General features: G+C 34.6%; 1 protein-coding gene across 4 annotated transcripts in view; it reads left to right on the top strand.

Annotated features, from left to right (window-relative positions):
- LOC112058347 (protein doublesex) overlaps positions 1 to 27,358 on the top strand; it is a 181,334-nt gene that overhangs the window by 86,735 nt on the left and 67,241 nt on the right. The window contains exons 3-4 of one of the 4 annotated variants that reach the window (XR_008251952.1): positions 4,566 to 4,647; positions 6,941 to 7,112. Coding sequence is in view for 3 of the 4 variants with exons in the window: in XM_024099112.2 (XP_023954880.2) it covers positions 4,566 to 4,647; positions 6,775 to 6,802 (110 nt within the window). In the remaining variant the exon portion in view is untranslated. The other 3 variants (XM_052888215.1, XM_024099112.2, XM_024099113.2) reach the window with 3 other exon arrangements.

The following is a 27,358-nucleotide window of genomic DNA, read 5'->3' as shown; positions in this document are numbered from 1 at the left end:
GGACGCGTTACTGACACACACATTTTAATCGAATCGTTAGCGATTGTAGAAAGAGAATCAATATGTAACTTGGCTGAGTTCTTTAAGGTAAATTGTACTTACTTAATACAGAATTGTCCATTTAAATGTTTTTTATGTATATAAAATGCTCAGTTAGGCATATCAAAACACAAAAATAACAATTTGCAGTTAGACTCCGCGCCACGAAAGAAGTCCCGCGGCTAAAACATGAACTAAAATTGACAGCGCCTTACACAAATGACAATAAGACCGCCGCTATCAAATTACAATGAGCGCCAGTAAGACATTAGCGCCGCGTCTGCGGGATTTGTTTTGTGGCGCGGAGTATACGTAAAAATTACACATTAAGATGACTCATCACTAAAGTTTTGCCACATCCTTTCATTCTTAGATGCTTTGGAATGTTGTGTTTAATTCCTTTGGGGATGTCGGGAGTCAACTATGAATTTCCTTGCGATTTTATGTCTCTCTTACATTTATTACACATGCGTGAGGATGAGAAACCACTACACAGGATGAGTTTTTCTTGTCGATTTTGTATTAAAAAATAATGTTATTGGCCAATCTAGTTAATTAACTTCATAAAAGTAAATTAATGTTGTTTAAAAAAATATAAAATAATTGTTGTCATCTTTTGGCCCAGTCCTGATGGTAGACTTAGACCGGCAAAGATCTTAAAACCGCCAAGTACGATGGCTGTATAAAAGCCAGTCAGGTATATACAACATTTTTTTTTTATAAAAAAGAATATTTGCCATATCTTTTAAATATGACCAATATTCCTATTACCCTCCATTCTCCAACTACTAGTCAGGAAAGATTGTATTAGGAATGGCTACGACAATAGACCAACGGGGCGCGTTAAAATCTTATTTCACACTTACTATTAAGTGAGAACGCAGTCTAGCTTTAACTTTTAGAGAAAAATCTTCAAACAATAAAAATCAAAACATTATCAAAAATCAAGAACATTGAGCGTGCCCAGCTTATAAAAACATCCTGTATAGTGTCTTAACTTGTAATCAAGTGAGATCACAGTCCCATAGCGTCAACTAGTAGAAAAATAAAACATTATCACATATATTATTAAACTTGCCCGTCTTATAAAAACATCCTGTATAATGTCTTCACTTTTCTCCGTATTAGGGATTCTATACCTATCATTTATATAAAGTACTTCGATACTCGCCATTTATACGCGTCGAAACCAACTGCTACAAATTCTAGGCTTCTTCCACATTATGAGTGTTTTTCAAATATGACCCAGTCAACATAAGTATTTTATGAATGGCTCACTACAAAGACAGGCCTTCCTGAAGGGATTTAGAACCCACCACGCTGCTCTAATGCATGTTGGCGGGCTTTGGGTCTTAGGTATTAATCTATATTTAGTATGGAAATTGTCGATTCCTATTAATTTAAACGAAGGCATTCGTTAGTGGTGCAAAATTCAAGGGCCAAGATCAAATTAACTAATCATTTGACGTATTTTTTTTTTAGAAACTAATTGAAATGTCTGCTAGAAATAGATAAATACAATAATTGTTTAACAGGCGGGGGTGTAATCTAATATATAAAATTCTCGTGTCGCGGTGTTCGAACTTGAACTCCTCCGAAACGGCTCGACCGATTTTGATGAAATTTTTTGTGCATATTCAGTAGGTCTGAGAATCGGCCAACATCTATTTTTCAAACCCCTAAATCCTAGGATAGGGTAGTGGTAGGGTAGGGGTATGGTATAGGGATAGGGTAGGGGTAGGGTAGCGGTAGGGTAGGGGTAGGGTAGGGGTAGGGTAGGGTAGGGGTAGGGTAGGGGTAGGGTAGGGGTAGGGTAGGGGTAGGGTAGTGGTAGGGTAGGTTTATGGTATAGGGATAGGGTAGGGGTAGGGTAGTGGTAGGGTAGTTGTAGGGTAGGGTAGGGTAGGGGTAGAGTAGAGGTAGGGTAGGGGTAGGAGTATGGTAGTGTAAGGTAGGGATAGGGAAGAAGTGCAAATAAATAAATTAATAAGTCAAAGCGAAGCTTGAGCGAGTCCGCTAGTCTATCTATAATAATAATAATAATAATAATAATAATAATAATTGGCTGGTGGAAAGCTTTGGCCGTGGCCAGTTACCACCCTACCGACAAAGACGTATCCGGTACGATGTCGTGTGGAAACCGAAAGGGGTGTGGATTTTCATCCTACTCCTAACTAGTTAATCCGCTTCCGTCTTTGATTGCATCATCACTTATCATCAGGTCAAGGGCTAACTTGTAAAGGATAAAAAAAAATTAAAAAAAAAACGTTTTTGACTTTCAATTCTAACAATTGAGTTATGGATAAGCAATTGCTCTATTTGTAGAAATGTTTCCACACCTTTACACGGCTCTCACTCCACTGCGTTTGGAGATGTAAAATATTATTTTCATTTACTGCATTGCCAAGGGTAAATTGGATGTTGCGTAGTACAGCCAAAGAAATGAGCTTCCCGCATTGTTCGCCTCAAGGGATGTAAACTAGATTGGCTGCGATTATTAATTCCTTGGAATAATTTTAATGGTAGATAACCTTAATCCCAACTAATAACATATACATACTAAATGTAACTTTCTTTTACCTAAAATCTGTATTCGGTTTTAAGAAGCTTTTTAAGGAGTCTTTTGGTTACCGAATCACGGCACTTCTAAAATATTTTTTTCCGAAAATTGAAAATTTTATTTTTGCATGGGGTCGAAATAGCGTCGACACCATTGCTACGAGCACAACTTGTAGAATATACTCGTATATATTCATTTGTAGGCATAAAATTAAACTCAGAGCTGGGTCTGTATGACTGTAGATCTCAAAATCTTAAACCCTAAGCCTTGGGTCGGTCAAACATCAGTACTAAAAAATCAGAGATACGTACATCATGTTTTATTAATTTATTAGCTGACACCGTGCGGTTTCATCCTCGTGGTTCCCGATCCCGTAGGAACACAGAGATAATATCTAGCTTATAGCCTTTCTCGATAAATGGGCTATCTAACACTGAAAGAATTTTTCAAATCGGACCAGTAGTTCCTGAGATTAGCGCGTTCAAGCAAACAAACTCTTCAGCTGTATAATATTAGTATAGATTATTGATTTCTACTGGCTTATTATGTTATTATTAAGACAAATGGTTCTGTTCATTGCGGTTCAGTTTTCACGTCTAAGAAATTAATAAAAAACTATTCTCATAATTCAAGAAGAATACGAATTGAATCTATTATACTTATTAAAATATTCCGTTCTCATATTTTTTGTTATTACGGTATTGAGGTATCGGAAAGCCATCATTCGCATTCATATTGTAACTTATTATTTATTCATATTGTATTTATATTGTATTGTTTAGTTGCAGCAAAAGACTTTTTAAACTAAAATGGCGTTTCAAAACTTAAAAAAACATGATTCGTTGTAAGATTTAATTAATTTAAGAGTTTAATTCAGCGGTTTATGCCTTATAGCAATAATAAATTATAATGTTGTTGAAAAATTATTAAATAAAGTTCTGGAACACCATTGTAATTTATTTCAAGCGTAGTTATGTTAAGCGATTGCAAGAAAATGTAAGAAACGTTGAAAACAAGAACGCAATTTGGGTAAATAGCGTTTAATTTTTCAGCGTACTGAATATATTTTTTATAAGAGATAATCTTACAATTTTCTTGACATCGACGATTATTCAATCGCGAGATTTAATAATCGTCTAGCTCTCTCTAAGATTATGATTATCAAGCTCTCTCTAAGGTTATGATTTCAATAAATTTCATCATTCAAACGATAAATAAATATTTTAAAGTTTTTGAACACAATATTTATAAAAAATAACGTCATGTTTTATTATCATAGTTTTCCAGCACTGAAAAAGAATGTTGTTATTTAGGTTTATTTTATGTACTTATCTCAATTATTTTACCTGGCACTTAAACACATAAAAACATGCTTGTGTATTGTCTATGAATAAACGCATTTAATTTTAATTTTCATTAAATTTTCAGTGTGTCGTCACGTTCTTAAGTTCATTCATATTGCATAATTAAAGTGTTTGAATATGTAGATTGAGAGCCTGCCGCAGCTAGACCTTCTTTTTCTTTCTCATGACATATTCAAGAAATTATAATAATAAACATTTTATACTTGGTCAATTTTAACCTTTAAATCTTCTAAAGCCACCATGGTCCACAACACAGTCCCTACCGAATTTCGTTTTTTTTTAAATTAACGAAGATCTTTTTATGACGGGTTCTTGGTCAATTTAGGTGCCAGACAAATAATTTAGATGTAGCATTATTTTGAGTCGCAATCACCAAAAAATATGTTGAAAGCATAACCTTCTACCTAAGGTAGGCAGTGGCATGCATATGCAAACACAGATTAATGAAATATTTTTGTCATAATGAATATACCTACTCTATTTCTTTTTTGTCTTTATTCATTGAGTGTGCACGCCATTGCTGTTTTTTGATATTTAAAAATGTTTTTTTTTCGTTCTTTGCGAACGCATTGCGAATTTCTAGTAGCCCAATTTGTCCGCAGGGAAGATGATCATCAACGAGTACGCGAGGAAACACAATCTGAACATCTTTGACGGTCACGAACTACGGAACTCGACTCGCCAGTACGGACTATAAATTCAGTAATATTAGTTGTTCTAAACACAGTTTTACATATAACATAATATAACATAACATAACATATCACAACATATATCATAACATATTATAACATATCACAAAATATATCATAACATAAGATATCATGACATAACATAACATGACGTAACATAAAGGGAACAAATATATTATAAGTAACTCTTGGCCGGAGAAGCATACTTACCGGTTTCAACCATTTTTGCTGCAACTCCCGGGATCCTATGTGTCAACGCAAGTAGCGTTCAACATTCGGGTCTGTCTCATTTACTAGACAACAAAAGTGTCAATCTACAAGGTTTCTAGCTATTTTCTTCTTCCTTCCAAACATCACCTGAGCAACCTGCATCCAGCGAATAATTCTTCCGAATGATTTCTGTAATACCTACATTTTTTTATGAACTTTGCAGGAAAATAATTGCTTACTAACAATAAAATAATTGCTGTATGGGTTTCAAATTAACCCCATTGTATCTAGGCTCGCGAGAATTTAAATTTAAAATACATTCGAGAACTTTAATTTGGATCCAGTGAAGGATTTATCGGGCTGTGAAATAATTCCAAATAAAGACAGAAATAAAGAAATAAATTCAAAATCACACACAATATTTAACCAGTAATCATTAAAACACAATTCAATCAATATTTTAAACACCACAGTAACCCTTAGATCGAAGGCCTGTGAAGGACATTCCGCGTTTCGTGAAAGCTGAAAGTTTGTCAGTTCTGCTCCTACCATAGGTGAGTATGGTCGGCAACTATGGAGTTAATGGCATAGTGGCTTTGGTACGTAGAGATTACAAAGGTGCAGGAACTTAAATTACCCAAGTAAAAAGTGACTTTGTTTTATAATTTAATCGATGTATAAAGAATTGACAGAAACCCTCGAATTCTGATCTTTTTTCCAAGGGTTTTAGAATGGTTGCCACGATATCCCATTGAAAATAGATATATTGAAAAATACATTATACTTGGACAATTAAGGGTTTCGATCCTGGAAAGCTGGAAAGTCTACCGTTGTTATTTTATGGTAACAGCAAGACAAACTTTCAGATTTTAGAAAAAGAAAAGGTCTGGTCATGACAGGCACAGCACAAAAATGTTGACATAATTATAAATAATTTATAATCGTCATTAACTTATTATCTCAATGTTTCTGTGTAGTCTATTCCACACCGCTTCTAGAACCGCAAGATGTCAGCCGCAGACGCATTTACACATACCATTACCATACCATATTGGACATAAGTGACTTGCATGTATCGACAGTACACATAAAGTGTCAACAAATTCTATGTTCACCATATTCATTGAATTAGATGCAACTAATAATGAAACAGTATCTACATATTTAATATATTCCCGGAAGGTTTTGGATAGTAACTTCTGCCCACTGTCAAAATTCAAAAATAAAGTTCATTTATTTCAATTAGGCTTAGTTGACAAGCACTTTGAAACCTCGAATTGCAAGTTCAAACGCTTGACTTACTATTACACATCTTACTATTGCATTTGAAACGAAATTGTCCTCCAAAACATTATAAAAACTCACTACACATAAAACTACCTTACTATTACATTTAAAACCAAATTGATCTTCAAAGTATAATAAAAACTCGTAAAAGTTTAAGGTAATTTTAAATAAAAGAAAAGTAAAGTATTATTTTTGAGCGAAGACTTTATAAAAATATAATCTAGAGATTGACAAAAATTTATCACAATGAGATCATTCATAAATCATTTTAGTATTTTATTTTAGTTAAAGTTTCTTAAAGAGATAATTTTCTTTACATATCAACATTACTTTAGAACATTTTAAAATAACGTTTGTGCCATTTTGTACTTAACATGATTATCGTTAGATAAATAGCTACATGCCAGACGGCTCTTGCAGCAGTCTGCTATCAACTTGTGCAAGTATTTGATTATACAATACATCAGTTACAAATCTTACATTGTCCGTTCGCGTCACAGTAAACACTCTACATTGTTACAAAACAGAATAACTTTGCTTACACATTGATAAAAGAAATTGTAAAGTCAGCCGATCCAATAAAATACATAACCACTAATCAGTAGTGATTTCCACTTTGCAGTGACCGGACGAAGGTGGAGAAATTCTGAATATAAAAAAAAAATAAAAAACAAGTGACAACTCCATTGTGTCTTCACTACACTTACAAAATCCTCAATAGTGTTGTGCTAGTGTGTGTTATCGATGTTATATATTTTTTTTATTTAGTGTTATTTTCTTTTTTGTAGGAAAATGCTGAGCGAAATTAATAATATAAGTGGTGTACTATCATCGTCGATGAAGTTATTTTGCGAATGATACTTTGTTTTACAAGTGCAATGTTTTGTGTGGACGTGTGCTGTGCTATGCTCTGTGCGAATGCCGACGGACAATCATCGTTTGCTTGCGGAGGACATTTTGGTAAGCATTTTTTATTTTTCCTAGTAGTTTAGACCAATGGAACAACAAACTTAATTTGCTGACTGCGAGACAAAGCTTCACTGTGCAATATTCGATATGCACTACGCGCAAATACGAAATTAAATTTGTTGTTCCTAATATTTGCAGAATTTCAGCAAAGTGATGTTTGTTACCATCGTCTACCGAATATATATATAACTGCGTGTATGAAATGTAGAGACTACGGATACATCATATAAAGCGTTTTTTTCAAGTTTAGTAAAAAATTTTTAGGGTGAAATCTTAAACATTTTTTCAAAGAGTAAAATACTTTTCGTTAGTCATATAGTTTTAGTCAGGACTAAAAAATATCTACCAAATAAATGCTTATATTTTATAGGTTAATTTACCAAAAAAAAAAAACATTTATATTACAAAGCCAACCATAGAGCAGCAGAAATTCAACATTGTTATCCACACTATCTGCAACTTCTATCTACTACTACAGTTACTAGTATATGTAAGAAAACAAGTGTTTAACAAAAAATAAAACGTAACAAAAACAACTATAAATGTGTAATAAAAAAACGATATAATATTACGTCTATCGTCACTCTTCAAAAATAATTTATAAAATATACCATCGATATATTTTATAAATTATTTTTGTATTTTAAATCGAGTAAATTACCATCGATAACATTATTAATAAATCTTCGATCCTTAACCCAAAAATACGCCAATTACAATAAAGGAATAACAATTAATTTAATGTGAATATATCGATGCTAAAACAACTGCCTTTGCGTTTAACCCCTTTCACTTTTAAAGCAGAACTAAACATTTACTGGTCCCCTTACTCCCTTTCAAGTCCCGACCAAAGTCGTATAATTTTTATAATATGTAATTAGGGATTATAAAAATGTTGGAATCTCCATAATTGCGCTGCCTGTAAAAGAGGCCAATAATTTGTAGGCAAATTTTATGTACTTATTTATAAAAGTCGTATACAAGTAGATTCGCAGAAATGTTATAAAACCGCTATTACTTATATGGGGTTACTTTTTATGTTTCTTTACTGCAAGATAATCCGTGCCCACCGGGGAACTGAATTGGATACACGTGTTATGGTAGATGTTTTTCCACAGACAAATTACATTCTAACTAATGGAAATCGCTCTCTCACATTCGGAGTTAATTTATAGGAACTCAGGTGATTGATTGATTAGGTTATTGTATTTCTCAATTCAATCCTTTTCCGTGTGCCGTCCATATATGCATCAAAATACTCTGGGTCATTATTTTGACGACCTCCGTGGCGCAGTGGTATGCGCGGTGGATTTACAAGACGGACAATTTAGTTTGTTTTGTATTAAAGGTGATTTAAGTGCGAGTGTTCTCAGACATGTTTGATGAAAATCGTTTGAGCCGTTTAAAAGTTCTAGAGGGTTAAAGTGGGGAAGAATAACCCTAAGTAATAAATAAATAAAAAAATAATAATATAAAATAATGTCGGCAAATATACTCGGGTGGGGTCTCAAATGAAAGCGCACTGAAAGAGAATATTGATGACTTGATCGAGAGTGTAATTAATAATTTAATGACCTTCGGGGGATTATCAAAATTTTAAATTTTATTTATTATAGTTCAAGTGCATTAATTACCCTGACTAAAATTCTTGTGCTAGGTAATGCTGATATGCATCTTTCGCAGACAGATCAGAGCCAAATAGCCAGAGGTTCCATAAATCGGTTACTCGTGGCTAATAATATATAGGTATATTGTACTACATAGTTGTCGGGCATCCATACTATAAGACCTAAACATAACATAAACCTGTATGTAGTTGAAATGGGTGTTGAAGTGAGTGTGAAAAACTATTTCAAGCAATAAAAAGTGATATTACTTACCCAATAGCCATTTAAATTAAAAACACACAGGTGGGTGTATTTTCACCACATTTTTACCCACAATTTCTCTATGTAGGCCGTAAATAAAACATTGTTTACTAATATGGTGGTCCCTCCCATAAAATGCTCCATCCTGTATAGACGCAAAGCGTGTAGATAGTTATAAGAATATCATTCATCTACCAGTTATTTTTTACAACCGCAAAACTGATTACCCGTATCCCCTATGCGCTAGAAACGTTTGCTAACCATTAAAACATTACTTTGTTGATCGATATGAGGCAGTAATATGGTTTTCTACTTTGGAGGTCCCCATACTGAGGTGGCACTGTAGCACCTTGCTTGGTGGTCTTTTAGTATATCTGGGTGGTGGTGTTTTGTAAATTCGTATGTTTTCGTTGCTTCTTCTATGAATTGTTGCGTTTTTCTTCTTCATAGCATTTCCAAATAGAGACGTAATAGCCCAGTGGATACGGCCTCTGCCTCTGATTCAGGAGGGTGTGGGTTCGAATCCGGTCCGGGGCGTGCGCCTCGAATTTTTAAGTTATGTGCATTTTAAGAAATTAAATATCACGTGTCTCAAACATAGTGAAGAGGAACATCGCGAGGAAACATGCATATCAGAGAGTTTTCTTAATTATCTGCATGTGTTAAGTCTGCCGATCCTCATGGGGCCAGCGTGGTGGCCTAATCCTCTCATACTGAGAGGAGAATCGAGCTCAGCAGTGAGCTGAATATGGGTTGATAACACACTCAACAACAACACACCAACACCGTTAGCATACATTAAGCCGTCTGTCTCTGTTGATAGATAGGATGCTGAATGAACGATCATTACATAAATAGAGTTAATTCTAAGACCACGTCGTACAATGGCTTGCCTGTTATTTGCCCGTAATTTCATCGACAAATATGACCTTCGAACTGAAACAGTAATGCTGCGAAAGAAATACGTACATGTCTGGACAAACTCTCACAAATATCTTTATTACTTCTAAAACATCAAACACATACAGTCATACAACTATTTTGTTTCATTACTGAAAGTGCGTATCCTGAACCTGAAAATAGAAAAAAAATAATCCTTTTAAGCTAAGATAACCAACGCGTACGAAAGTATGGGACAATGGTAGAACGAAATATATCATACAAAATGTTGTGTGCCATACAAAATTACTACCATCTCATTGTTGTGACGAGCAATGTGTCTACGCAATCATATTACTATGGTTTTACATAAAATCTAAGTTTAATAAAAATCTACACTTATTATAGGTAGAGTAAAGATTTTCTGTTCGTTAGTTTGTAGTGAATAAACTCCTTCTACTGAATAAATTTTAAAAATCCTTTATTTTCATCCTACACTATTATCAATTATTATAGGCTAAATTTTATACATTAGTATTTTTTTTTGGATCGTATTTGTGTTTCATAGAAAACTCTATTTATAGCTGATCCATGGCTGTTCCACACATAGGACTGACGCGTCTTATTAGTATTTTCATTGCATTTTCTTTAAAAAATATCTACTGTGTAAATTCTAAAGCGTCTGACTGTCATCATCATCTTCTTACCCTTATCCCACTTAAGTGGGGTCGGAAAAATATGTCTTCCATTCGTCTCTATTACTCGTCAACTCATCATCCACTCCTTTTACACACATGTCCTCTTTCACACAATCCAACCATCTCGTCTTTGGCCTTCCTCTACTCTTATGTCCTTCCACTTGCACATTCAACATTTTTCTACTAATATAACTTTCCTCCCTACGCATTACATGTCCATACCAAGCTAACCTTCTACTCCTCAATTTTTCTGTCACTGGCGCCACCTTCAGACTTCCTCCTAAAGCGTCTGACTGTATTGTTTATAATAAAATCCTTTTATTTCTTACTAGCAGACGCCCGCGACTTCGTCCGCGTAAAATTCGATGTCAACTTTACTACTACCCCTACCCTACCCAACCCCTACCTCTACCCTACCCCTACTCCTACTCCCACCCTACCCCTACCCTACCCCAAACCTAACCCTACCCTACTCCTACCTTACCTATCCTATATCTCCTACTCCTACCTTACCTATCCTCTATCGTATTATCTCCGGAACTATTTAACTAATTAACATACTGTAAAGGGCAAATCTTATCTCCATAATATCCTTGTAATTATTAAATAATTTATTTTGATAAGGATTTAAGTTTAGTAGTATAAATAATGACGTAAACCTAAGTATATAAAATTAATATTATATAAAACACTAAAGGTACTATATCTGCTAATATATAGAAGATAGATATATGGTGTCGCGGACTTTTTTGTAGAACTTTTAAAGATACATAAAGTCACAATACATTAATTTAAATTGTACACAATAGTTAAGTTAGCGCATGCGAATAAGTCTGTTTAAGAGGATTTTCGGTCCGACCTGTATGACAAAAACTCTGATAACTCGGCTAATATATATGATACCAATATAAAATATAGCCTATAGCACTCCCCGATAATGTAGCATTCTACTGGTGAAAGAATTTTTAAAATCAGACCAGTAGTTCCGAAGATTACCCCATTTAAAGAATGTGACAAACTTACAAACTTTACCTCTTTATAATATTAGTATAGATTAACTTTTTATTAATATCACACTAATAATTAATATCGGAACGCTGTGCACAGCGCAAACCGTCGGGCAAGAGAGAGGGATGCTTGTCCTTGTCAATGATGACACAATAACAGACAATGTCAGCTGTCATTGTATTCCGATTCACACTATTACACTGACATCATGCCATCTGGTACTTTTATAAATGACTGTTGTTGATATATTAATTAAATAAAAAATCAATCATGTAAATAAAAAAAATTAAACGAAATGTGTCGCTAACTTTATTCACTACAATTTTTACACTATACGAAAATGTTGACATTATTAGATTAAAAAAAACCCCAGATAATCGCGAAAAACGCATTTTTGTGACCTCTAACTTTAAGAAACTTTGACGCAGATACGCGATTTTATGAGACTTTTGAAAATGAAGGTATATAGAAAGTTTACAGCTTCCGTTTTCCTTACCACCTATAAAAGGGGTATATTCAAGTCCAGAGTGAATAGGAATAAGCGCGTTCCATCATAGGCTGCATCACTGTTTACTCTCATGCATGATTGCAGCCAAGCGCTCGCCTATATAAAGTTAAAAAAAAAATACAGCATATTATCTCATTACGACGTTGAACTCTTTAATTTAATAGATTGGCCTAGTAGTATCTGTAACATAAAGGAGATGGTCCAAAATTGTATGAAGCCCAGGACCAGTCATTGTACCCTGGTAAAAACAAAAGAAAATATTTTTTTCAACTATTTTCGATTATCCAAATCTACGAATTTACTTTAAATAATATTCATTCTCTTCCAAGAAATGCAACACTAATATGGGTAAAATTGGCGGATTGATGACGTTTTCAACGCAATAGTCGTTTTGACGTTTGCTGTCAAATGTCATGTCATAGTTGCTTTACGGGCGCCATCTTGCTCAAAAACTTGGGTTTTAATTTTATTTATTTATTTTTATTTGGTTACATTTATTAACTTATTTAGATTTTAACAAATACCCTGTATTTTTTAAATTTTATTGATACGGGGTACAAGAGTGGACCTGAATTGGACCATCCTCCTTTATAACATATCTTCGAAATTTAGCTACTTAAACGAGTTTCATTAAAAATATTGAAACTTTATTTTTATTAATTTTATTCTAAATGAATTAGTTACGTGTAATTATTAACGACAGTGAATGTAATTAACAAAATATAATTTAAAAAATTATATGGATTACATAACATAAATCACATTCTTAATAACACAGGAAAAAATCTTCAGAGAATTATTAGGTAGTTACCTATTATAAATTGTAATCCACCAGTATATTATTATTATTATTATTATTATTACTAGTTTATAACAAAGAATAATTTAATTTTTAATGTATTTGGGCACGTAAGTACTCTTATTTTATACTAACAGACATCCCGCGTTTTCACCCGTTTAGTTCTCGTTCCCATGAGAATACGGGGATATACTATAATTTATGTTACTTGGTAAATCTTGCTAATGGTGAAAGAACTTTTAAAATATGTCAAGTAATTTTTAAGTTAAATCGTAACAAACAAAAATACAAATCTTACCACTTCAAATACCTTTAAAGTAAGTACTGTAAGTGCAAATTCCCGCGGAGTCTTACAAAGAACCTAAACCTATACCTAAACTACTAAGCATGTAACATGTTTACCTAATTACTCTAGTATGTAACGAGATTAGGTTAATTCTTACTGAACCGTAAATAATGAAATGCTCGTGCGAACTCTGGCCTTCCACCTTTGCCCTGAAACCCTTGTGGTGCAAAAAAATTCAAGCTAGTAGTACAATGTACATACTATAGTACTACCTTCAGATCATGTATTTTTTTATGGATTCGTATTTGACTAGATATCGCAAGCGATACTAATGATAAATGTCACTTAAAATATATCTGCCTCTGCATTCTGTAGGTATACCTAGTTACAGCGATGGGACATCGCTCGTTTCCATGGCAACGTCGTTGTTATTGACATTTTATTTTTGGCATCCCATAAAAATAAAGTTCAAATTGTATTATAACTTGTTATAGGCCAATATTACATCGACGAGTATAAAATACCCGAATCACACCCCAGATTGCCGTGTTTTGAATTTAGCGAGCGAACATAGTATAATAAAGAATAAATTAACATTTCCCTATATCGTTAGTTATTATGTCGAGTTTAAATTGATAACCTCTAATACTTGACCTCCCGAACCTTGACTCGTGGCGTCTGAACAGTCATAACTTTTTATCACCCTATTAGTTACACGTGGAAAACAGAGATTAGATTGTAGACAATTTATGTAAGTATGGAATCTTTCAAAGATATTTTAACTATTTTTTTTTAAAGGAATATTTGTCATATATTTCACAATATGACCAATATTCCCATTCCCTTCCAACTAGTCGGGAAAGACTGTGCTAGGGGTGGGTACGACAATAGGCCAACGGGGTGGGGATCGAACCACCACCCCTCGGTGATGAGTCCGACCGCTCTTGCCGTTGAGCTATTGAGGCTATTATGAGTTACTTATTAGTAGAGATGCGCCGAGTAACACTTTTGCCGAGTAACGAGTACCGAGTTTTACTCGGTTCAATTTTTTTTCAACCGAGTACTCGGCCGAGTAACTCTTTTCAATCAAATTCCCATTTTGCGCGCGTAAACAAGTATTATTTCAATCCAAAATTGTTTTTTCAAGTAGGCTTACTTTACAAGCACTTTTGAAACGTCAAGTTTGACTATTTGTAGTGACTCTACCACCAGCTCAGAAGGCGCAGTCTCCTGTTGAGAAGAGCGACGGAAAACTCAACAGTGCTCTTTTAAATCTTTCATTTTAATTTTATTTAAATTTAATTGAGATTTTCAAAGATTTCCTACATTACTAATAAATACTTTTTGATTAACGCTGTTATTTTAATTATATGTACCTAAATAATGCTTTTCTTAAACAAGGTATACTCGACATTCACCGACCGAGTTATTCGGCCGAGTACGAGTATCAAAAAATCTGCCGAGTATGCCGAGTACCGAGTATCAACCGAGTACTCGGCCCATCTCTACTTATTAGTATAGTAGTTAGAGTTTTTATTAACGAAGGCTCGTCACGTGTGTTTTAGTAGTTAGTATTTTACGATACTTTGTTTTGTGTATTTAGGTTTGGCTTTTTTTATAGTGGCTTCGCAGTTTGTGCTTATAGCCAGTCCTCAAGTACAAATTTTATCATTAAATAATTTGCCCTATTAGGGTGAAAGTGTTCCGTGCCTATAGCATGGCAATAAAGTGCGTTGACCTTTCGGTGGTTCTAGCAGGTGTTAACAACCTATTGGAAACTTCATTAATGATTAATATTCTATAATTGTACAAAGTATTGCAAACTAATTAAATGCTTGAAATAATCACGCAAGTGTCTCAAACGGTGAAGGAACACATCGTGAGGAAACCTACTATATACCAGAGAATTTTCTTAATTCTCTGCATGTGTGAAGTCTGCCAATCCGCATTGGGCTAGCGTGGTGGACTATCGGCCTAACCCCTCTCATTCTCAGAGGAGACTCGAGCTCAGTACTGAGCCGAATATGGGTTTGTAATAATGATGATGTTGACATCAGTCAAAATTCAACGCACTTTATTGGCAATCTTTAAGACATGGTATATCCAGTCCATCGTCAAGTCTTTTCATTTCTTCTTTTTTTATTCTTTTAGATTTCAAATACTTTTCATCTAATAAACTCAATAAGGTCGTTCTTAATTCGGATTTTAGACCCTTCAATTTTATATATAAAGACTATCTGTCAACTACTTGTATTTACTTTTCGATGTAAATTGAAAAAAAAGCAATAAAACATCAGAATATTGAAAACGCTTAATAATGGCAAAATTTCAAAGCTCTCCAAGTTTCTTTCCTACATGCATAGTGCCGCTGACTTCTGCTATACACTGTTGCAACAGATCTATCCTTCCCTTTTATTTAGCGTACGCCGAAGGGAGACAGCTAAAATTTTACGATTGCATTCGTGAATAGCTCGAAGGGCTTTAAACGTTTTTCATTGCTTATTTTGCCCTGTGACTAATTTTATACCAACAGCCAAGAAACATAGTTCCGAGAATCTATATAAACTGAAAATTTTATAACCTTTATACGGCCATTTTATGCTAATGAATAATATCTTTTAAATATAGCATTCTACAGAGATGACCCTATAAAATATTTATAGCTTTGAGTGGACTATGGATTAAAGTGGAATATAGCGAACTTAAATCGGACAGATAGCATAAATGGTACCGCTATGGCAAGCGTCCACTGAACCGCATCGTACGTATCGGACGCATCTAATCAAATGGATTTTAGTATTCATTGTATAGAAAGTCATACAAGTGCGTCTACTGATCCGCATCCAACGGACTTTGTGTATCGTAAAATTAATCCGTTTGATGCGATGCGTCCAATAAGTACGTTGCAGATCAGTGGACGCCTGCCATTAGACTATTTGCATTTTCAATATGTCAGTCAATTTTTAGTTCCGCTTCGTAGGCATAGCATAACGTATGGATTTGTTGTAACTTGTAGTCCAAGGTAAAAATCATTCATCATTCACGTCTGAACCTTGATAAATTTTGGGACTTAGATCCAGTAAAACATATTACTTCTTATCCCAGGAAAATCGGCGTTTTCCGCTTTATTTGCGAAAAACAGATATTCTCACGAACGAAGTTGCGCGCGTCTGCTAGTTTACATATATTCGTACATAATTTCAAGAGTTAGAAAGCAGAAATGTTTAAATTTTACTATTGGAAAGCTATTTGAAGTATAACTTGTGTGAAAGAGTATGAGAAATTTTCACTTCATTTTCCATTTGCTGAATACTGTGTTGATTATAGTGATAGTGACCCGTTTATGAATACAATATCACATTAACTTACTGAAAACAACATTGAAATGTCTGAAGACAATACTCTGGCGCAAATCCAATACAGCAGAGCGCTATTCTGTAATGATGTTTTTATATCTCGACAGTGTGAGTCTTGAGTTTATCTCTAACTGTCTAAGGTCATACTAATGATTGAGAAATATTTACAGACAGACGTGTACTCACGTTTATGAAAACCAGCTAAGCTAAACATTGGTGAACTAAACATGAGAAAATTGTGTTCTGATACTTATAGTAGGGGAGCCGAGGAGGGGATTTTTGCAGTTACTCGAGCGCGGCAGATGAACATAATGGGGATAATATACATTGACCGTTGTTCAGTACCTCCACCAAGTATGATCCCTTAATATTGGTGGATACATTTAAGGCAAGTAAAAAAACTAACTTTAGAAATACTCAACCAGCACATCAGATTAAGATAAGGTAGGTGAGTTGATAGTTAAAAGCTGTGAATTTCGAAACGACGATTTGAGCATCGAGATGAAATGGGAGGGTTACAAAGTTACAAAATAAAACCCTTATATTTCTTTTATCGAGTCACGAGCGCGGTTATTTTTTTACTTATTTTGAATTAAATAATCTCCTGAATAATCGCTCATATTTTTTGATGATTTCAGTAAGCCAAAGTTATAAAAATTGTTTATAAAGTCTGTAGTTCTTTCCCCACCGCGAAAAAAGTGTATACCCATTTATTGGAGTTTACTCCTTAAGAATCGATTTTTTATATATAAGGCGCCCGGTATGAGAAAAATCCGAGGGGTAAAACCAACTGAACTAACGAAAAAGTGTCACGTTTTTGGTGCGCACCTTTAGTGCGCAACTTTCTAATTTAGCTGTGAGTGTATTGAGACGTACATAGGGTATGATGTATAGGCGACTATACCTATATACTATATGTTATTGGGCTTGTTTGTTTAATGATTATATCATTGTAAGAGTAAAATATATAATGTGAAGTATATTATAAAGTCTATTAGTTATTTTACAATTCTATACATTTAGTCTTCTTTAACATAAGTATTACTAAAGCCCTACTCGATGTGCACTGTTTACCAACAAAAAAAAGTGTGTATGTTAAAAAAAACGAAAAGTTAGCTCGAAGCACGTCTCAATACTCGCGCCTTATAAGTGAAAGGTGCGGAACCGAGGTGCAGCAGGCCGCGGCGTGCGCACCCGCCTACAGCGTGCACATGGGTGCGATGTGCAAGTTGTTGGCGGCACAGCGCACGGTGAAAGGTGCGCAGAATAGGTTGTAGGAACGTAACGCATGTCATTTCATAACTTATTGGAGTTTACTCCTTAACAATCGATTTTTCATTTATACCCCTCGGTACGTTTTTTGTGCGCAACCTATTCTGCGCACCTTTCACCGTACGTAGCCGCCATAGCGTGCACATACCTAGCGCGTCCGCACGCTGTTGGCGGGCGCGCACGCAGCGCTGCACCTCGGTTGCGCACCTTTCACTTTTCAGGCGTTGCTATTGAAAAGAGTAAACTCCATTCGTGCGACGGAGCTGACACACTTTTTATTTTTTCTTTCTATCATCATGTAAAAAATCAAATTGTTTCCAATGACGCTGTAATAACTGAAAATTTAGCATCCTGGGCTCCCCTACTATTACTGGTACGTGTATACTACTTTGCATTTAGTCTTGTTCTGCCCATGGTCGAGATGTCTGCATCAAGCATGACGAAGCAGTGGTTGAGGGTCTGGATTCTCAATACCTGCACCACAGTCCAAACTCCATAATAGGGATGATGACAGTTTTTTAAATTGTATATAAATTAAGAGTATACTAATAGTAAAGCAATTTTGTAAAAGGAACAGGGTATCTGCGATCATTACTTTCGGAGCTACAGGGATTTAAAGAGTCAGATTTGCGGCGCTGCCGCGGATCCCTGAAAAACGCCCCATACAAAATGGCTAGAAATAATGACGTCATAGGCAATGTAATGATCGTTAGATTTGTATGCGCGTTCAAACAAAATTACTAATATCTTTGTTATTTGTGCGTTTATGCTTATAGTTCATATATTAAAAAATGTCACATTTAATGTAAGGAAGCTAAAACTGTATAAATTTTCATCTAATTACGATAAAATATTTTTAATAGTTTTTGAAATTTTATAATCTCATTTATTTTGCAAATATCCAGACAATCTTTGCTTTTTATGTATGAATTAGTAACCATTGACCCTATTTACCCAAATGTATCATTAAAATCAATATATTCAAACCTAGTCATCATCCCCATTTGCTACCGTTCTTACTTATGGCAGGAACATAAGCTGACAAACTTTCAGCTTTTATATAAAATTACGAAGGTCTGGGGTTACGGGCTCTTAGTCTATAATACATATTGACGTGTGGCACAATTTCAAAGTAAACGTTTTTTGTTCCTTCTTTCTAAAAAATGCTTGTGTAAAGATTTTACACAAGCATTTTTCGATAATCTTAAAATTCTATAAAATCGATTTTATTTTAATATATTATTTTCTAAATAATTTCTTTCAAATCTGCTTTTTTGGAAATAATGGTTTGCTTTATAAATACACAAAAACAGTATCTTAATTTTAACTGTTGTTTCTACGTTCGATTGTTATGATCTGTAAAACAAAAAGAAATATTGGTTTTAACGTTTTGTAATAGTCAATCGAAGACACTTGAAAGGCTTTTCCAATTTCCGCTATTCCATTGACAATAAAACTTAATTAAGAATATTCATTTTTATTTATTTGTGCGACAATGAAACACGTATTAATTAAAATAAAAAATAATGAATCCTATAAAAAACAAAGTCTGAGTGTGTATGGATGACGTATTAATTTGTGGCCTCGCAATGTGCGGTTTCGAAAGTCGCTAATTTGTGTTTAATATTGACTGTTTAGGCGTTTTCTTTTTTGCAGTTGTTGCTAAAGTCTATGACTCTCATAAACTTTATTATTAACGTAAAGTTTTTTAATCAATGCTTTTGGCTCTCTACTAATTAAAAAATACAATAATGTGGATATTTGACTATAGCATTCCTTAGTAGAAATCTTTGGCTAAGTATCACTGTATTGTAGGACGTGTTTACCATTTAATATCAATAGTGCTATTGTCTTAAGATATTTGATACTTTATAACCCGACAGATAAATTAAAATACGCCTTTCAAATACGCCTCTAATCTCAATTTCTATAGTAGTCTGTTAAAATATATAAAGATCAACTTGAAACTCACATCACGTAGTTATAAAACATCGATACACAACATCGCTACTGTTGTTACATACCATGTGTTTGATCCATCAACTGTTAGTATAAAACGCTTGTTTCATGGCTCCAATCTGACGTTCGGAAACCGCTCTTGAATTAAAACGGCGCGCACCGACGCACTCGCGTTATCATTAATTTGCGATTGATTTCTGAACGAACCGCACCCACTGACACTGTCGCGCAAGTAATTTTTTACGTTGCCATACATGCGTTTTTTCTGTTTACTAGAGGCTCGCCCTGACTTCGCTCGAGAGCTAATTGTCTATCTTACCACCGTATGTCTGATATAATGGATACAGGCGGCTCCGTACCATGTATTTCCAGCTGTGATGTCCATCGATTGATAACGTTGATAATGATGATTTGAACCTTCCTCGTTCGAGTATCATGGCTCTTCGACTATAGTCCTTTTCATTAAAGAATTCCTTTGGACGCGGCGCTAATGTCTTAATGGCGCTCATTATCATTAGTTAATGGCGGTCTTATTGTCATTTGTGCAAGGCGCTGTCAATTTTAGTTCAGGTTTTAGCCGCGGGACTTCTTTCATGAAAAGGACTCTACACCATTAATGATTTGTTTGGTTTCATTTTGCGAAAACTTCCAAGATATTAATTTAAATAAAACAGTAACAAGTACAAAGTTTGTATAAAAATAACATTATAAATTATTTTTTGGGAATATAGTATTTGAATGATATTGATTGTTCTAAAACTAATTAACCTTTGCTTTGCAAGCTTAATCCAACATTTAGCAACATAGTAAATAATCACTGTATAAAAGAAGTTCGGATTCGGATCAACGAAGGATGTTTCAAAATAATACTTGTAATATTTGGGTTTTTATTAGGAATTATTAAAATTATAAAATAATTGTAATAAAGGAAATAAATAAATATACTAAGTTACATTTAAACTCTTCGGTCCAAAACAATTTATTAATGTGAACCGCGGTCACTCTTCTAACGTGTGCCCTTCGTAGCACGTTCATTCATTTGTGTCAAACGCATTGTATCGTCTCGTGGAGGTTTCGATACTGGAAAAGACTTAGATTTAGAGTCGAAATATAAGGGTCGCAAGCCTTACTCTTCACCTGAACGCTCAGAAATGACGGCATAGTGCTCAGAGTTATTTTCTGTTATAATAACAGCTTTCTAAGCGTTACTCATGTTGGTTCATTTCAAATGTAATTTTTGTTTAAGGGCTTGTAGTCTATTAGCCTCGATAGATCAACAGTTCAGGGTTTACAGATTCGAAAAGTTTTAAGTTGAAACTACCTGTTTTATTTGTTTCAACTTCCTTGTTACAGAAGCGGTTAACTTGTTGAAATAAACGGGAATTCCTAAAAAAAATATTTAGTGGTTAAATTGTATTTAAGTAGGATATGATTTTATTTAAAATTTTAAATATTAAAAAAGTAAGAGAGCTTGGTTTAAAATTAATTTTTATAAACCTACCCGTACCCTACATACCCTGATTCCACCCCCCATTTTAGGAAAGATTGGGACTAGAAACTTTCAATCTTCTTTCAACTATCTCCACTTAAAAAATCACGTCAATTCGTCGCTTAATTTTGCCGTGAAATACGGACAAACAAACAAACATACCGACAGTACACACACTTTCACATTTATTATAATAGTATGAATATTCATATTTTGAAGTATTTAAATTCTATAATATCATCACATCTGCAGAAGTCCAGTGTCTACTTTAGGATATAGACTTTTTGTAGCGACTCTCAAAGTACTCTATTAACCCAGAATCATGACAATTAGTAAGAAGCAATGTTTTGTAGAGTTCACACAAAAAGGAATCTAAACTTTAATCTAATCTAAACTTCTCAAAGCTTCAAAAAGTAAAGTAAGCCTACTATTTTTGAGCTTTAAATAAAATAAAAATATTCAAAAGTTTCCTCACGATGTTTTTCCTTCACCGTTTGAGACATGTGATATTAAATTTCTTAAAATGCACACAACTGAAAAGTTGGAGGTTCATGCCCCGGACTGGATTCTAACCCACACCCACCGGAATCGGAGGCAAAGGTCACATCCACTGGGCTATCACGGCTCGGTGAGGAAATCTGCATACCAGATAATTTTCTTAATTCTCTGCGTGTGTGAAGTCTGCCAATCCGCATTGGGCCAACGTGGTGAACTGTGAGAAGAGACTCGAGCTCACCAGTGAGCCGAACATGGGTTGATAATGATGATGATTTAAAAGTTGAACCTGTACTTATTGTCTCATCTAGTTAAACTATGTCTGTGTATCAACAAGAGTAAAGTCGTTAAATACGAACGAAATTTCGATTTAAATTAATCAACTTTTCAACATGTTCGAGTCATTGCTTATTTTAATTACTTTTAAATGAGTGTAGGTGTGAGTTTGCACTAAAAGCTATTCAAACACGATCGGACACTTCATCTTGTTAAAGTAAAACGGGAACAAATTGTTTGTTTGTATAAATTAATTTAAAAGTTTTTTGTGCCTATAGTCATCGGAAATACCAATGCTCTTAAATGAAAACATATATTCTGTAAAATAGTTTTATACTATATATTCTGTATTTTTTTAAATTTATTTTGCTATATTTTGCTATATATATTTATTTTGTTATAGCTCAACCGTTAAGAGGTATATGAAGTTTCTTCCCTGCTCATTGGGCTAATTAATTATTATTTTTTCGTAGCTACGTCTAGTGCAAGTTTATCGCATAAATAGAAAAGAGTAAAAGTCTTAGTTAATATGTTCTATTAAAACTAAAATTATGAGTTTAGAGAGGGGTCTCGGTAGGATACTGAGTCCTGAGTAAGACTCATACAGATACAATTAGTCAAATACTAAACTTTTCCCAGGTATACCTCCTTGTTTACGAACTTCGTACCTGTGGTTTTATTTTCATCAATTTTCGAAGCTTTCCCCTAGTTTGACCGGGCAGGTAGGTGTATGCAAACTAAATTGGACTTTAACTGGTCTGTATTAAACAATTTCGCTTGGCAAGTTTAATGTTAATGTTTCGGACAGGGACGTTGGTGAAGTGCGGAAATTTGTCCGCAAATTGACCGCACTTGGAAAACAATCAACGCATAAAGTTTGGTGAATTTGTTTTGATGCGGTCGCTTTGTCATTGTTTTTGGGCGACTACTGTTAGCCACTGTCTAACTTAACTTACAAATGAAGTGTTCCTTTTGAACTGATTAAAAGGCGCTTTTCCGTCCTTTTCCAAGACAAGTTAAATTTTGATTTTAGTAATTCATTTTGTATTTTAGGTGACTGGGCGATGTCTTTTGTTTTTTTTTTTTAATTTGTTTATAGCGGATCAGTTAATACTTTCTTATTGGAAATTTGTCGACCAATTAAGATAAAAATGTAAAATTTGATCCAGATTTATATACATCATTTAAGTAATACTAGTTTAAATATACTAGATAGCATTCTGATAACTCTGTTTTTGACGATACAGAATTTTTTACACTCCCGTTGCATACACGCCAGACTTCGTTCGGAACATAACGAAATAAAAATTTTAAAATTTCATGAGCGTTTCCGCATAAAAGGGAAATGCGATAAAATCTTTAAAATTTTAGAACTAACATAAAAGCGAGACGAAACACGGACCTTGCAGTAAAAGCTATACCGATACCGTGGATTCTCTCGGATCCTATCAAAAGTTTTATTGCCCGAGGCTTTTGTCCCGCTCTAGCCCGGTAGTAAAGAGCGAGATATGATCTTTTTCAGGAATTCATTGTCGTTGCTAGTTTTATGGGTCTTGTGGAGCATGGCATATTTTTATTGCGTCTCGTAGATTGAAAAGCTTCTGAGCGTCGTTGTGTAGATTCAGGATATCCGGGTTATGGGGGAGAGTATAATAATGAATGGGGAATACTCAATGCTGCTACTTGCTTTTTGTTAGTCAAATATTATACATCGAATTGGTAATCCTTTTGTTTTAATACTAGCTGGTATTTAAAGGATTATAAATGACTATGTTTTTCAAATAAATGCAAAGAGTGTTTGCTAAGGGTGTATCTTGTTTTTTTTATTATTCTTTACAAGATAGCCATTGACTACAATCTCACCTGATGGTAAGTGATGATGCAATTTAAGGTGGAAGCGGGTTGATTGTTAGGAGTAGGATTAAAATCTTCACCCCTTTCGGTTTTAACAAGACATCGTACCTTAACCAATTAAAAAAACCTCGATTAGTCCAGCCGGGGATCGAACCCAGGACCTATAAACGTTTTTCATATAAATGCCAAGAGTGTTGGCCAAGACTAGACAAATGAACTTAAAAGTCATAACATAAATATCGTGGTTAGTTTAGGAGTTCGCCGAGTTAGTATACCTAGGTATCAAGATCAATATACGAGTATAAGCAAATATGAAATGCAGCTAGTATTCTTGCCACCATTCCACGTGGGCATGATTAGATATAGTTAATAGGATAAGTTACTTGAATATAGTATATGAGTATCATACAAAATAAATTAAATATCACGTGTCTCATACGGTGAAGGAATAACATCGCGAGAAAGTCTGCATGCCAGAGAATTTCCTTAATTCTCTGCGTGTGTGAAGTCTTCAGGGCCATCGTGGTGGACTATTGGCCTAACCCCTCTCATTCTGAGAGGAGTGTCTCATACGGTGAAGGAAAAACGTCATGAGGAAACCAGCACACCAGAGAATTGTCTTAATTCTTTACATGTGTGAAGTCTTCGCATTGGGCCAGCGTGGTGGCCTAACCCCTATCATTCTGAGAGGAGACTCGAGCTCAGCAGTGAGCCAAATATGGGTTGATAATGAATTATACAAAATATACATTTAATATACATTCAGGTCCGTAACCAGAAGCTCGTGTACGCACTTTAAAATTTTTGTTGTTTTTATTTGAATACATAAAAACGGTTTGCTTATTAAACACAACTCCTGCTACGGTGAAGTTTATATGCAATTTCTGCAAGCGAATCTCGTAAATATATTCAGGGCCATAAAAATGGGACGCATTCGGCTATAATGTTTTACACCGGCGCATAATTTTGTGTAAGCCACGTTACGCCATTGATCTAGTTGACTTAACTGCTCCTTTGCTTTAAAATCTTTGAGTTAATACCTCTTTCGGTATGAGAGAGCAGAAATCGATTTACTTGTAATAAAATGACCCAAAATTGTATGGTGATAAAATAGAAGCAACAAAACACAATTATAGAAAATTTGATGAGAATTGCGGCGCTGCCGCGGGTCCCTGGAAAACACTCCATACAAAATGGCACGAACTAATGACGTCGTAGGTAATGTAATGATCGTTAGATTTCTATGTGCGTTCAAACAAAATTACTAATATCTTTGTTATTTGTGCGTTTATGTTTATGGTTCATATATTAAAAAATGTTACATTTAATGTAAATGGTAAAACTGTATGAATTTTCATGTAATTACGATAAAAGATTTTTAATAGATTTTGAAATTTTATAATCTCATTTATTTTGCAAATATCCGGGCAATCTTTGCTTTTTACGTATAAATTAGTTAACATTCACCTTATTTACACGAATGTCTCATAAGAATCAACATATTCAAACCTAGTCATCATCCCCATTGATTATGGATCACGTGATATTAGGTCGGAGTATGCTCGACTAGTTTCGATCCCATACGGGGCCCTTAGTCATGAGCTGGTTCTTGCATCGCGGCACGATCCAAACTCCGGTAACGGTACTTATTGTCTGTTTGCTAGCTGACGCCGCGTGGTTTCACCGTCGTGATTTCCGTTTCCATTAGCGCTGACATTAAAATTCATTCCCATAAACAGAAAAGAAATGAATAAAACTGATGTTTTAATGCGTCTTTGCACCCAAGCCGACACCGACAAGTTACAACCTGTCCGTCGTGATGTAAAATAATAAATGCTCAGAACGCGTCATGGCTCTTCTTCATTGCCACAACGCGTTGAGATTGAATAGCATGTCAGTCACGACACGAATTTCGCTATTTGGTCTTTCTGTGATTACCACAACGCGTCTTGCGCGTTTTCATTAGAGCTATAACACGAATTCTGCCATGTGTTTTACTGTGACCAAGACGCGTTGTGAGTTATTTTTCCGCTCACTGAGCGTTTTTGATCTTTGAACGTAACATATACATAGAAGATTTCGTCCAAAACGGTTCAGTGGTTTAGCCTATGGAATGTAACATAGAGTCACACAGACAGACAGACTTACGTATTTATAATATTAGTATGGTCATCTAGCGGTTACATTTTTGCGCTAAAGAGCAAGTAGTCCTGGGTTACCTGGGTTGAACTATATAAACTAATCGATTTTTCACACTACTATTTTTAAAAGACTACTTATTTTAATATTTTTATATAAAAGAAATATATAGCAAAGCAACGTTTGCCGAGTCAGCTAGTAATATATAAGATCGAATGTTTATTTGTGACCGCGTGTACGTACGAGATTTTATGTTAGTTTCCAATGAAATCGCATTCGTGGAATAATATTTCTTTACTGACATTTACCATTATGGGAAAACTGAATGTTATTAGTTTTTGGTAAACAAACCCTCGAAAAACGTTGTTAACTTTGGTATTTTGAGTAGAAAATAGATTCAGTAGAGTCAAGATCCAACTTTGAGATTGACAGAAACAAATAATATCTTTTTATAAGCGGCTAAGGGTTCTGTTTGTCGCCAATAGGTTGCTTTCGTAACTATCTATCTGATTGACCGGGTCCGCTAGTTATAACAAATAAAGTTTAGCAGGCTACTGAATTAGAAGAAGGCCTATTATTTATGAGATAGGAAAATAGTCAGTAGCTAATCACTTTTAAAAGGTTTTCAATTTATACTGTTTTTGTGAAGTTAGTTAATTTAGCGACCCATATTTGGCTCATTGTTGAGCACGAGTCTCCTCTCAGAATGAGAGGGCTTAGGCCAATGGTTCACCACTCTGGTTCATTGCAGACTTTTGGCAGACTTCACACACCTAGAGAATTAAGAAAATTCTCAGGTATGCAGGTTTCCTTGCGATGTGTTCCTTCACCGTTTAAGACACGTGCGTGAAATTTAATTTCTTATAATGCACATAACTGGAGTGCAAATAAAAGTTGGAGGTGCAAGCCCTGGACCGGATTCTAACCTACGCCCACTGAATCGAAGGTAGAGGTCAGATCCACTGGGCTATCACGGCTCTTATGTTTTTGTCTACATATATGTACTAATATTACGGTTTTATGTCTATAATGCTAGTTACAAACGATCAATTATTCTCACGTTTCTGTAGCACCCACGACTATAATTGATCGTTTGTTGGTCACTGCGTACATGACTTCTATAGACACGTGAGTATAATTGACCGTCAATGGCGACCTTAATACGAGTAAATGCGGAATGAGAACGTCTATTATAAATTTGTTTTACATAGTTGTGACATAACTGTGTGATGGGCCGATGTTGAGCGATCCACAAATATAGGAATATTTTTTTATTTCTCTGTATCTTCCAAAATAATAATAGCAGATTACTTTGCAAAATTACTCTTTATTAGCATACTCTTAATATGTA

This window comes from Bicyclus anynana, chromosome 21, assembly GCF_947172395.1.
Source record: "Bicyclus anynana chromosome 21, ilBicAnyn1.1, whole genome shotgun sequence".
Lineage (NCBI taxonomy): Eukaryota > Metazoa > Arthropoda > Insecta > Lepidoptera > Nymphalidae > Bicyclus > Bicyclus anynana.
This window is presented reverse-complemented; position numbering and strand designations above follow the sequence as displayed.